This window comes from Rhinopithecus roxellana, chromosome 1 (assembly GCF_007565055.1).
Source record: "Rhinopithecus roxellana isolate Shanxi Qingling chromosome 1, ASM756505v1, whole genome shotgun sequence".
In the NCBI taxonomy this organism is placed as follows: Eukaryota; Metazoa; Chordata; class Mammalia; order Primates; family Cercopithecidae; genus Rhinopithecus; species Rhinopithecus roxellana.
The window spans coordinates 176144703-176158935 of NC_044549.1; the positions used below are offsets into that span (position 1 = coordinate 176144703).

A 14233-nucleotide genomic window follows, 5' to 3' on the forward strand; every position below is an offset into this window, starting at 1 on the left:
CCTTACATAGATTATAATTATTCATTTTACCCAGTCCTGTCTCCTTTCCCCATAGTGCTCATAGGAGGGGGAGCAGTAGGAACTTATAGCAAGAAATAGTATTCCAACAGCAGAAGAAAAAAATCTAAAAATCAAAGATATTTCTAATTATAAACTTCTAGTTGTTGATGTTGTTTCTATTGAATCACAGTTGTTTTCTTATGGAACATTTTTCAAGTAACTGATTAATGAAAAGGCTTCAGTTGCAACCACAGAAGTTAAAACTGTAAAGTTTCTTCACAATCAGTGCTGTGGAGGCAGTCAGTGTGGTTCACAAAGCAAGCATTGTTAATGGGCCGGACTGTGACAGCAGTGGCAGATAAGATTGCCAAGAAGTAAAGTAGTTTACATACACCTGCCTGAAAAGATGTGTTTAATAGTTACACCCATAATTAGGTTGATTTGAAAAAAAATTAAATGACAGGCTACCGAACACATTTAGACTTAACCTATGACAATTTTGACACTTTTCCTCCAAGAAATGTTGCTTAGATGCAGCCATAAAAAAGGATGAGTTTGCGTCCTTTGTAGGGACATGGATGCAGCTGGAAACCATCATTCTTAGCAAACTATCACAAGAACAGAAAACCAAACACCGCATGTTCTCACTCATAGGTGGGAACTGAACAATGAGATCACTTGGACTCGGGAAGGGGAACATCATGCACTGGGGCCTATCATGGGGAGGGGGGAGGGGGGAGGAGGGAGGGATTGCATTGGGGAGTTATACATGATATAAATGATGAATTGATGGGTGCTGACGAGTTGATGGGTGCAGCACACCAACATGGCATAAGTATACATATGTAACAAACCTGCACGTTATGCACATGTACCCTAGAACTTAAAGTATAATAATAAAAAAAAAAAAAAAAGTAAATTGATATTCTCTCCCTAAATCTCTTGTTACCTTTAGAAAAACAAATATATAATTAGTAGAAATTCTACTTTCTTTAATTTTGAATTATATAATATTTACCCATACAAAAGAAAAAATGTAACAAGTTATAATACATAATAATCAAGGTAAATATTATTTCATGGAAATCTCAAACTGGTTCTTTTCCATTCATACGACTTTTATTACTAATTTCTAAGTAGAAAAACAGGAGACATTTAAACACAGCCATGTAAATGGCAATAAACATGCATGGTTCTGAGAATTTATGTTGCAGATGTACACATATCTGTATATGAAGTTCTTCTTTCCAACACCCCTTGAGGATAAGTGCTAATACATTAGATTGCAGTTAACAATATAATGTGTTCCTTCAAGGCAATTTGGTAAAGATCCCTTCTTTCTACTTCCTGTTATCAAATCAGTTGAGTTATTGGTTTGCTTTCATTGACTCTGAGTTGTTAGTTTTTATATTCTCAGCAATGCAGAGTATCTTAAATAGTATTGCATCTGAATTATTTTTTCCTCTTATTTAGTGATCTCTAGTAACTACCAGACCTGTCTCGGCCTTCTGATGCATTACCCATTCATCGGGGATGTACACTCACTGATTCTTAAGGCTCTGTTCCTTAGAGACCCAAAGGTAAGCTTCCCCAGTAGGATATACATAATTTTAAGTTGGGTGAAAAATAGACTTCTCTGTGTAGAGTCTAAGAATTCCGAATGTGGAGTTTGCCTAATAGTTGATGAATTGCCTAATGGTAGCATTTGCCTGAAGTTGTAGGCCAAAACTCACATACCTCATTAGCCAGCAACCCAGCAGGCAAATTAAGTGGACCTTGCCATAAGAAACTGGAACACATGTTTCTTTTCCCACAGAAGGTTGTTCTGTGCTTTTCCCTTCCTCACAAGTCGAGGAAATAGTTGAGGAACTACCACTCCTTATAGCCAAACTATATTGTCATTGGTACCCCACACAGGGGTTTATTTATCCAAGTAGAACCTTGGGGGCCATATGAAGATCAAGAAAGTAGCTTTATGTAAAGGACCAGTTCCATAAGAGTGGATACAATGAAACACTAAATTATTTTATATTATGATATGTATTAATATTTCTTATTTGAGGGGTTAAGAGTAATAAAATAAAGATTTAAACAGACTTTAACACTGATTTCTCTATTTGAGCGTAAAGCAATTCACCAAAATTTTCTTTACACTTCAGAGAAAAAGTGTGCTCTTTTACAACTAATGTTATATTTCTTGAAAATAAGAACATTTAATGATCTAAAAAAATCTGTGAATCCTTGCTACTTTTGAGCCAAACAAAAATATTGGAAGAAGTGTAAGAGAGAAAGCTTCAAACACGAATATCAGAATGCCAGGCATTGGATGGTAATCCCAGCCTTTGGCTCTTTGGCAACCCTTCCAACAGTCATGTTGGCAGTTGTCGAACTGTCTCTGAGTCAGTCAGTCTGTCTGTGGGTTCCATTGCCAAAGCTCTGTCTGATCAACTGGGGCCTCCAAGTTTAATGTAAATTTAGAATCTAAAGGATTTCTGTCCCTTCCTTGGTTGTTGACTTCAACCTTTTAGTATATCTTTTATTTTTTGATTGATTTAAAAGAATTTACTTCCTTATGCCTATATCTGTTCTGTAAATTTATGAACTTTCATATCATTTCTCTTACACAAAGCAGTTTCATTAAGCATCAGAAATATAATCCATTATTTCTCTGATGCATAAGGAAGCATACTTTTTTCTAGTAAGGCTTATGAATCTGACTATGAAAATTGAAAGTTCCATATTTATATTTTATGTACATATGTATTTGTAAGTTGTGTGACTATATATACTTCCTACCCCCCCCCCAAAAAAAAAACCCACAAGATGACAAAATATCTGTAAAATAAGATTAAAGAATGAGGTTACCGGTCAATGAGATATGAGTTTTGATCTACAAACTTATGGAAAATTCTGTCAGCTTAGCGTTAGGAATTTTTAGAATCATACAGAGTGGAAAACATTGCTAAAATAGCAATTTGAATTTTCTACTTGCATGATTTGTTTGTTTTAATTGAAGGAAGAAATGAATATGTTTTCAAAACCTATCGATCTTGGTAATTTTTCCCTAGCTAAATATGGTTGATATTTCTGTGAATCACTCACTCATCCAGCTTCAGAATTCTTTATTCTAAGTTCATCAATGTTTATTAGTGGAACCTAAATACCCTTTCATATTAGTATGATTTTAATGGAGTACTTTTTATCTCAATAAAGTCGTGTACATATAATGAAGCGAATTCTACAAGCATTAAAATATAGACTCTTTAAGGTTTAAGAGAAAAAAATAATAGGGTATCTAAAAAAGGGAATTCCCCACCTTCACATTCAGAGTCTTATGATCAGTACAATGACCTTAAACTGATATTCCTGAGACATAAAAAATTGGGCATGATGAGGGAGTCACGTTTAAAAGGCTCAGTAGAATAAGCTCATGGAATGATGATATCTATGGGAAAAGTAAAGAAAGCTGTGTAGCCTTTAAAAAGGGGCTTTCAGATGGCTAACCCAGCAAAGTGGTAGATATAGTTAAGTGTATACATGGCTGACCCATTAATATCATTTTACAGATTTTAAGTAGTAACTAAAGTCACTTGACACACATGTTAATATGGGTCTATGGCAGTGTAGTGTTCTGCAAGGAACCTGAGTTAGGAATTGGGACCTTGGGTCAAACCTTGGCTCTGCTACCAACATCTTCATTATTTTGGAAAAATTATGCTTGCTGAGCCTTGGGCTTCTCTTTTGTAATATTTGGAGGTTGAATTAAATTGTCTCTGATGACCTCTTTTAAGCAGAACATCCTTTGTCTTTGAAGAATTGACTTTTTCTTTTTTTTTTTTTTTGGAGACGGAGTCTCGCTCTGTCGCCCAGGCTGGAGTGCAGTGGCACGATCTTGGCTCACTGCAAGCTCCGCCTCCCAGGTTCAAGCGATTCTCCTTCCTCAACCTTCTGAGTAGCTGGGACTATAGGTGCCCACCATCACATTCAGCTAATTTTTGTATTTTTAGTAGAGATGGGGTTTCACTGTGTTGGCCAGGATGGTCAGGAACTGACTGTGAATTGATGCAGGATCTCCCTCAGTCAGTCTGCCAGCTGGGGACCTCCACAGCCAGTGACATTCCCACCCAGAGCCTCACTCAGCCCTGGGCCTGCCGTAGGAGGCACCCCATCCACTCGGCCCACTGGACCATGCCTGGTTTGCACACCAGCCCGGATCCTGTGGCTGCAGTGAGTGTGTGCTCAGCTGCCAATGGGAGGTGGTACGTGAGCAAGCGAGGGCAGGGTCTAGTCAGCTGTTCTGAGTGCCAGCACAGACTTGGGCTCCATGCAGGGCTTGCAGCTGGACCAGGTATGTTGCAAACCACTCCTGCGGTAGACTCTGGCATCATGAACACAGTGGTGTCCAAGCAGCGGTGCCCACAACCCCGAAGCCCCAGAGGGGATGTTACAGCATGCTGATTAGCTCTTTTAGTCCTACTGTCTGCAGCCCAGTGACAGCAGCGTGTTAATAGCTCTGTCAGCCCCTTGCCTCACTCTGGCTCATGGCTCCAGGGCTGGTTCAGCCTTGCTGCTGCTTCCCATCACATGGAGTCACTACCCTCTGCCAGCAGAGGGCAGAGGACCACAGTCTGGTCCTGCATCCAAGAGCAAGATCATGCTGACGATTGAAGGGTGAGGAGGGTGGAGAAAATGTTTATTGATGGTGAAACAGCTTTCAGTGGAGAGGGGATGCAAGGGTGGTCCTCTACCCAACGTTGGGTGGTTTCTCTCCGTGTGGCTGGGTCCGGGGCTTTTATGGGCTCAGAATAGGAAGTGTGTGCTGATTGGTTTGTGAGTATGCAAAAAAAGGCTGAAACAGAGGCACCACTTAGAGGTGGGCACAGCAGTGTAAAAAACCAATTAGGAAAGGGTAGGTGTATGTAAAATAGCTGAAGGGTTGAATTCAATCAGAGAAAAGCATGCAAAACAGGAAGAGAGGTTTTCAAACCAGTCCATGGATTTACCCCAGGACTTGTAGCTAGGCTTTAAACTGTCTTTGACTTGAAGGTCAGGTTTCACCAGGGACCCATCCCTGTCTACTTAGGATTCATCTGCTTCCTGCCGCCATTACAATGAACTAACAAGGTCCAACCCAGTGCTGCAAAAGTAAAGTGAGAAAAACAGTAAATTTATCTATATTATAGAAATCCACAAGTGGACAGTTTTCAGTGTTGTTAATTGTCAATTATAAAGTCACAAAAGAGGCCATTTATGCTAAGGGGGGAAAAAAGAGGGAAAGATGGTACTAGTACCCCTGCCTATAGCCTCTGAAAATCCAGACATCATAGTGCTTTAAATGTTTTCTGTTAATAGCAACAGTGAAACACTCAAAATACTGTAATCATTCCTGAGTCACATAGATCAGAGTAAGTATTTAAACACACAATTCTCAATGAAATTAACTAGTAGAAAGATGAGATTTGAGACATGAAAGCATATTTTCCCATTTCCTAGTTTCATATGACTGTAGTGTTGAATGCTGCTAACAGGTTCAGTAAAATAAAAATGAACAAGGATCTCTGAGCCTTAGTAGGTTCATTGTCAGCCTTCAGAAAAGCACTTTGTCCTACCATCATCCCTAAATTGCTTAGCTGAGAATACATTCTACAAGTATAGCTTGAGACGTAAGGTTCTAATTGTTTTATATCAGAGATAGCCTTTACTGTGGAAAGATTTCTTATTTGAATAGACTGAAAAAAGTAGGCCTAAAAACTATAATAATAGGATCATACTCCTTCATAGTTTTCCAAGCACACTGACATTAATCAACAACCCTATGAGGTAGGCAGAGCAGGTTATCTTTCCTCACTTTTTTCAGTAGGGAGAGGTTAAGTTTATGTGACTTTCCCAAGGTCAGAAAGCTTATAAGCTCCCAAGCCAGCTAGAGTGGCATCATGACTGTTCTGTCTATTCATTCCCTCCTCGGATTCCTGGCATCTATTCTACATTCCCCATGAAACAATTTTCAGGTTCAGATAGGACATGTCCTCCCCTTTGAGTACCCACGGCACCTCGTATTTTATCTATATGCATGTGTGTTTTGTCAGTTACTACGCCTTAGGACTGGATCCTGCTCAATTTTTAGCACTCAGCTTTGTGTCCTGCATATCTTGGTATAAAGGAAATAGTGATAGAATTGATTTCTGATTCAAATGCCATGCCTCATTCCAGTTCACCACACTGACTCTAATCTAGTTGGATGTCATCTAGCATATTTCTGGAACATTCCACAAAAGCCATAGCCAATGGTATATTTTTCAGCTGCCATTTTTATCAAGACAGTGAATTAATTATACAACTTGAACGTAAAGAGCATCTAGTTCCTTAATTTGCTATATATCAGAATTATTTAAAATCCTGTTACTACCATCATATATTACGGAATACAGAAGACATAGCAAAGAATCTAGTTAATTTAATTCCCTTAGGCTGTCAGAGTTTTAGAACTGCAAAGAACCTAGACAGTCTTATCCAACTTCTCCTTTCGTAGATGAAAAAGTGGGTATAAAGATGAAGCTTAGCGACTTATTCAAGGTCACACAGCTTTTTAGTGGCAGACCAGCAATGACCCATCTTCAGACCACCTTTCCATGCAGGAACTGTGACTTTATTAGTTTTAAAAATAGTGGACTTCTACTTACATATTTCTCATACAAATTCTTCATCTGTAATAAATGAAACTGCCATATATGTAAGTGGCCCAGGAACTAGTTGAAGTTTTTGAAAATGTATGCTTTATAAAGACTGGTTATCAAATATCTGTTTTTAGCATCCTATACCCTGCACATGGTAAATACAACTTCTGTACTTCGCTCTTCAGACCACAGCCCTAATTCTCATTTTCTTGTCTTTATCATATTAGAACTACTAAGCAGATTTCCAAAAACAATCCGCAAAATGAAGTTAGAGGGATAGAAGGAGGACAATCTGAAAAATATGAAGTGATTAAAAAACATTGTTCTAGCTAGTTGTTCACATTCAAAAAAAATTTTAAAACCCAATTAGAAATAAAAGTCATAGAAAATGTGAACATATTGTGTTCCTTAAATAACCAGATGTTCTTTCCTTCCTGAAGGCAGTAAGGGCTAGGAAAAAAGGTTTAAAACTATTGTTTTAAGTTAACTGTGAATTTTGCAAATCTGTTTTTACCCTTTAGCAAATAAAATTCTAATACAGAAACATAAGCAAAGTAATTTTCATTTTTTGGTGTTCTCTTATTTGTGTTGTGTGTTGAAGTGTTAACCTTATCATAAAGACTTATTACAAATGAAATACAGTACATGGATTACCATTTTAGATTATGCAGTAAGAATTTGACAGCTACCATTTGTTTTGAAGACTAGAATATTTGGGAAAAAATATTTCTAGTAACTTTGCAAGCAGTCCTTTTAGCAGTGACTGTTTATAGAAGAAAATTTCTAGAAATAAGACAATTTAATTTCATAGTCATTCTTGTACACAGAAACACACTATAAAAATATAATGTACAATGTACAATGCTTGGCCAGTTCTGATTTGGTTCTTGTTTGGGGTTATATTAAATTTTGTCTTTTTAAATTATAAAAAGTCTGAATTTCAAATTTCAAATTATATATAGGTACTTAAATGTTTACTCATTTAATTCCAAGAAATCTCATTATGCATACAACATTTTTGTCAATATCCAATAAATAACTTTGGTAAAATGTCATATCAAAATTGAAAAGCAGTGGATGGATCTAAGCCTGCCGCCAGTCAGGTGGCAATTTTAGAAAATGTTCCTTAATGCCATTGTAATCTTTGTCTTTCTGAGCAATAAAGAATGTAAAAACCAAGTATAGTGACTCTTTGAGGATGATGCACTATATCCATTTATTTACTTTTCATAATGCTTCTAGCAGAGGGTCTATTCAGATTTTCTAGTATGTTACTAATCTAATTTTTTGTGATGATTTTATGTTACAGCAAGATTGTTTGCATTAACTCCTATTTTCATTCTTTTCTTTTTTTTTTTTTTCTGTCTTCCAAAACTGGAGCATTTCTTAGAAAACTGCCATTCTTTGAATTACTTGTTTTTGTGTTTATTCTGTTTGTGACATAACAAAAGCTGTTTTTTCTTTGTTTCTGAGCTGTGTGACTATTATTTCCTTTTTCTTTTCTATCACTAAATCACAACCAGTTGGATGTTTATTATAGTTGATATTTAGGTATTTAGTGACTAATTAGGTGTATTTTCACATCCAGTCAGAAATAAAGACTTTTTGACATAAATTAGCATTTTAAAAATAGTTAAGTTTTACTTCTGAGTAAATGCTGGCTCTAAAACAAAGATTTGTAAGGAATAATATGAAAATCTTTATTAAACCATTATTTGAAATTTATTATTTATTGCTTTCAGACATTTCATAATACAGAATCATGTGTTTCTCAAAACACCTTAAGGTTTTCCTAGGGGCCTTAAATAATTTTCAATTAGTTTTATAGTATTTTGAATTCATTAATTTAACCAGTCCTTATTGTGTATCTTCTGTGCACCAGGCTGGTTAAATCATGGTGATATAATGGTAAATAAAAAATATATATATGGCTCTTACCGTAATAAACAAATAAGCAAGAAAGTACTTACAGATTATGATGTGTTATAAAGGGTGCAAATAAGGTAATAATATGGCCAGGTGTGGTGGCTCACGCCTGTAGTCCCAGCATTTTGGGAGGCAGAGGCAGGCAGATCACTTGACATCAGGAGTTTGAGACCAGCCTGGCCAACATGGCGAAACCCCGTCTCTATTAAAAATACAAAAATTAGCCAGGCATGGTGGCAGGGGCCTGTAATCTACTTGGGAGGCTGAGGCATGAGAATCACCTGAACTTGGGAGGTGAAGGTTGCAGTGAGCCAAGATTGCGCCACTGCACTCCAGCTTGGGTGACAGACCAAGACTCCGTCTAAATTTTAAAAATACATATATATATATATGCAAAATAAAATAATAAGTGAGGGTAGAATCTGGGCTGAGAGAAGACCTAATTTAGGTAGGTTGGTCAAAAAGCCCTTCTGAGGAGGTGCCATTTCAGGTGGCAGCTAGTGGAGGAAAAGGAACCAGCCAGGCAAAGAATAGAGAGGAGAACCTCCAGGAAAGGGAATAGCAAATGCAAAAGCTCCAAAGTGGAAAAAAGCTTAGGCTGTTGGTGAAACTGAAAGACCAGTATCACTGGAGCCAGGATCAGGGGAACCTGCCTGAGAGTGGTTGATGAGCTAGGAAGGGCTTGCTATTAGTTTGTTCTTCCTGTGCAGTCTTACCTGATGGATAAAAAGTAAACTCATTTTTAAGATCACAGTTTGAAATTTCAGAAAGATTATGGGATTCTTGGTGATTCTTGCCAATGATTAAGACATTCTCTTACTATAAACTACTTTTACTCTTGGCCAGAAGTTCAAAGTAGTCTTAAATGTATTTCTCCCTTGGTAAGCACACTCACTGATTCACACCTCTAGGCTGTCACATGGTCAGGCCAGTAAGTTATTGTTTGATTTAAGAAGACTGTGGCGGCCACGACTCTGAATTCTTTCACTTTGATCTTTTAAGAAATAATCTTAGCTGCCTTCTGTATACCAGCAGTCTTGGTCAGTTTTGCTTTCATTTGTGTCAACATCATGCTCCTCTGTGTAGTTGAACCCGAGGGAAGCAGACCATTCAATTTTCTCATCTACCAAACTGAGAGCTCCACTGCATCAGGTACTAGATCTCCAACAGCACCAACCCAGTGTCTGCTGTATGAGAGAAGTTCATCCTGCTGTTTTTATTGGACAAGTCACTTCGTTTCTTGAATGAGGAAACTGGACCGCATAATCTAAATGGACCCTTTGGAGTCTATTTTAGCAAGATTCAGTTTAGTTTAACAGACACCACTGCAGAAAGAATAATCAATTCAGACTTAAATGGTCAGAAAGTTTCTTAGGGGAAAGAGGCATTCCAACTGGGCTTTGAAGAATTTGCAGGGAGATGTTATTGCCAGCTTGAGAAAACAGAGGAAGTAGAGTTCCTAGAAGTTGCTGAAGTAAGCAACCAGGCAGGATCTGACCGTTCTTCATCCAGAGTCACTCGGTGACCCCCTCAGAGACCCAAAGAATGACTATATCACCCTCAATACCTTGTATATTTGCAAACACTAATTATTAGAAGTCCATGAAATGTGTAAGGAATCTTTAATAAAATTTTATTTGACATTAATTTATATAATGTTTCATGCTGTTAATCAACATAAATATTTTCTTTGTTAGTGAAAAGTCAGTGTGAAAAGGATCTCATCCAGTGATTTATTTGGATTTATTGTGTGTAATAGTTGTTCATGGCAACAATGTTTGCTGAAAATAAGCATGTCTTTATTTATATCTTTAAAGTCAGTGTGGAGAAGTTTAGAGATTTTTATTTGGGGCAGCTTGAGAGAGCAATGAAACTTTGTGGAAATGATTGCTCGGCATGTTTTAGAAGGGCAAGATTCCTTTAGTGAGATACAACTTAATTCAGTAGAATGGTGATTTATTTTAAATCACCTTTACTTACTACCTTAAATAACTAAAGAAGAGACTAAAATCCATGGGTTAACTTGTTCTCATTAAGCAAAGTTTTCCCAATAAGCACAGAAAAATCTACAAACCAATCTCCTCCTTTTTATTTGATGTCTTACAAGTAAGGAAAATCTAGGTTATTGGAGAGAGATATTTATTTTAAATAGACTACTTAACACTTTAAAGCTATCGGTCCTAGGCATGTGTATTCAGAAAGTCTCTATGAAGCCCCAAATGGAAAAGTATTAAAATGCATTATAGCGAAATGATTGTGATATATCCCCGAGGTCAAGGAATCAAGTGGCTGCCCTCCTTTACAGCTGACTTGCTATTTTACCCCCAGGGAAATCATTTAACCTTTTGCTACCTTAAATTCAGGTTCATTAATTGTTTTTTAAAGGGTGATGGGTGGCTGATAAGGCCTTAATTAGCCTATAATCTCTAAAAGTCATTTCCAGCTCTAAGTGCTGTGACTACCTAGCTAATCACTTATTTTTCTTATTATATATGAAATAGTTTGTTCAGAAAGGGACTTAGTGTTTCTGTGTCATCTTAAAGTTATGATTTAAAGAAATTGAAAATTACAAATCATAAATTGTAAAAAAGATGATAAACTTAAAACTGACAGAACAGAAAAAAAACCATCACTTTTTTTAATGTAGTAATTATGGTCATATAAATATTTTCTTTGCCTCTTAAGTATATTAACTCAGTAAATATAATATTGCTAATTTAAAATGTTAAGTATATTGATTTTAGGAAGAAATGTCAATACATTCAAGTAGTAAACTGTATAACTATAATAATCAGTTACTTTATTTAATACATGCTTTGACATTATATCTGTCCCCTCTCTCCAGAAAAGCAAAACATTTTATCATGGAGAATTTTAAAGTATATTTCATCCAGTTCAAGCATGCATATGATTACCATATTGGGAATATGATTACCATATTGGGAAATGTAAGTTAGTTTTCCATACTGCAAGATTTCCTCTATACCTCAGTAGTGACTGGACCATTCACATGAACCTAGAGTGACCACTGCGTATGTGTGGGTGGGCCTCCAAGCTCCTCCAGACAGAGGCCAGTATGGCACTGTGAAGGAGGTTTGTCTCTAACATTTGATGCATGAATATAGTCCTCATATGCTGATAGTGACACATTTTTCCAAGTGTCTTAATATGATTTGGAAAAGATCTTTATTATAGTTGTTTTTTATGGTTTTGAAGAGGAACTTTGTAGTTTCATTCCCCTACACCGTGTCTTTCTCTAAAATACTATTTTTATTCATTTAGCTGTAAAGTTAAACTGAGGCTGGAGCCGAACCAGGAAGGAAGACACAAGGCAAATAGCAGTGAGAATAGCCTTTTATTAGGGCTTGCGGGCCAGGTTCCTCGGTCCAAAGGCGTGGGCCGAGGAAGTCACGCTGAGGGAGGAGGGTAGGGGCTTTTTATAACCCGAGAGGTAGGGAAGCTGGTTGTGCACACAGGGCCTGGGGGGTCTTGAAGCTACCAGGGCAGGAGTTGAGTAAGGGTCATGAGGAAGGGGTCTTTGGAAACTGTTAACCGAAACTGCTGTTTAGGAACTTGTGGAATGCAGGTGAGCTGCAGGTCATAGGGGAGTGTGGTTGCCCAGCAGGAACTCTGACGCATGTAAGTCTGTGGGTGTGTACAAGGGTGAAGGGAGTCTTTAACAAAAGGCCTGCTATGCCGGGTAACGCCACCATGTTGGGTCTAGATTCCTGCCTAACATTAGCCAAAACATACTAAGCTCATACTATGTACCAGTAGCATCCTGGAACCATCTTTCAGAAGTCTTGGTTGAAACACGTAAAGATGTATGAATAGGATTTGTGGCAAGTGAGAATGAAGCAGGAAATTTTCCTGACCCGTTCACAGTGGGAACCGGAGTGCTCTCTCTGGAGCTAGCTAGGTGCCAAACTCCACTCACTTGAACCCATTGCACTCAACCCCTTGCGGGAGGGAGCACGCAGATGAGCGGATGCAGGAGCCGGGGTGAGTGCTTTTGGGCACCTGAAGGAGCACAACTCCATGTAGGCCCCACCCACTGCGGCATCTAGCAGGGAGTACCCATCCCCACCCCCCACCCTGAAGCCCCAGAAGGAGTGTTACAGTCAGCGCTCTTTTAGCTTTGCTGTATGCAGGCAGCTTAAGTGTTAATAGCTCAGTGGAGGGTCAGTGTGACAGTCTTTCACATCCACACAGGTGGTATCTGAGCTGTTTGGCAAGCTCTTGTTTGGCATCCAGAAGAATCAGGTCACATGGCTGAATTGAAGGGTGATGAATGCAGAGGATTTTATTGCTGATGAAAGTGGCTCTCAGTGGGAAGGGGAGCTGAGAAGGGGATGGAGCAGGAAGATGATCTTCCCCTGGAGTCTGGCAGTCCAAAGCGACACTGTCAAGCCATCCCTCTGAAGTCAAGCTCCTTCTCTTTGACGTGAAACCATAGTCTCCAATGTCTAGCCCCTCCTCCTCTTCTCTTCTTCTCCCCTCTCTGCTGGCAGAGCCTGGGGTTTATATGGGTACAGGGTTTTTTATTGACACAGGATGGGGGGTGGGGCAGGCCATGGGTGGTTTTGGAAAAGGCAACTTTCCAGCAGGAAAACAGGGATGTAAAGTTCTCACTTTGGGCCACAGTTCCAGGTTCAAGGGTGGGTCCCTCACTAGGGATCTGCCGTCTTCTGCCCAGAATTTCCCGGCCTCCAGTCCCTATCAAAAGGAATAACCACTTGGCTGATTGCTCATCCTCCTTTAAGTCTTCAGATCCAGGCTTCTCAGTGAAGTTTACCCTAATCACTCTGCAGACCACCCTGCCCCCATCTCTATAGTAGGTAGTTTACTGATTTGGTGTATTATTTTCTATTGTCTGTCTTTCCCTAACATTATATCAACTCCATGAAGATAATGTTTTTTGTCTGTTTGATTCCCTGATATTTCCAAGGTACCTACAATAATGAATGAATGGATGGGATGAATAGTGACTAATTACCTCCAACTAAGCCCTCGTATTTCTCTTCTAGAGAAGTCGATGTTCATTACAATTCAGTTCAGCAAGGGTTTATTGCCTCCATTGTCCTAGGTACTGGTGATGTAATGAATTAGGGAGACATAGCTGTTCTTCACAAAGCTTTCCATGTAATGGATTGGATCTTAAACCGTGGTATGCAAAAGAAGCATGTTAGGAAGCTTGTTAAAAACACAGATTCCCAGATATTCTAATGTAAGTAGATCTGTGATAGGACTCAGAACTCTGTATTTGTTCTATTCCAAAACTGGTGGCTTGGAGAACACTTAAAGAAACATACTAGACTGAGAACAAGGTTACTACACAGATTGAAAGCCAAACACCTAAAAAAAACCAGAAGCCTAGACTCTAAACCAGTAAGTGTAGTATGTATGTGCACAGTGACTATACAAAGATAATCCAAAGGAGTGCAAAAAAAAATAATGAAACTTCTGTTTATATTCTTCTTTTTCCAAAAGGAGTAACACTTATTAAGTGTTACTATTTAGTGTACAGAAACAGTGTTTCCTTCACATGCCACGTTTGTCAGCCAGTCATGAGAGATCACCTCTGAGGTCTCTTAAGGGAAAGGGGACTTCAGCATACAAAGGGATTGAAAGTG

The 14233-nt window shown here is 38.4% G+C and overlaps 1 protein-coding gene across 8 annotated transcripts in view; it reads left to right on the plus strand.

The window, feature by feature from the left end:
* The window catches only part of TBC1D5 (TBC1 domain family member 5), a 578111-nt gene that overhangs the window by 437138 nt on the left and 126740 nt on the right, over nucleotides 1–14233 (plus strand). For all 8 annotated transcript variants that reach the window (XM_030933427.1, XM_030933431.1, XM_030933430.1 and 5 more), the window contains one exon: nucleotides 1474–1580. In XM_030933427.1, coding sequence (XP_030789287.1) covers nucleotides 1474–1580 — 107 coding nt within the window. The remainder of the gene's footprint in view (nucleotides 1–1473; nucleotides 1581–14233) is intronic.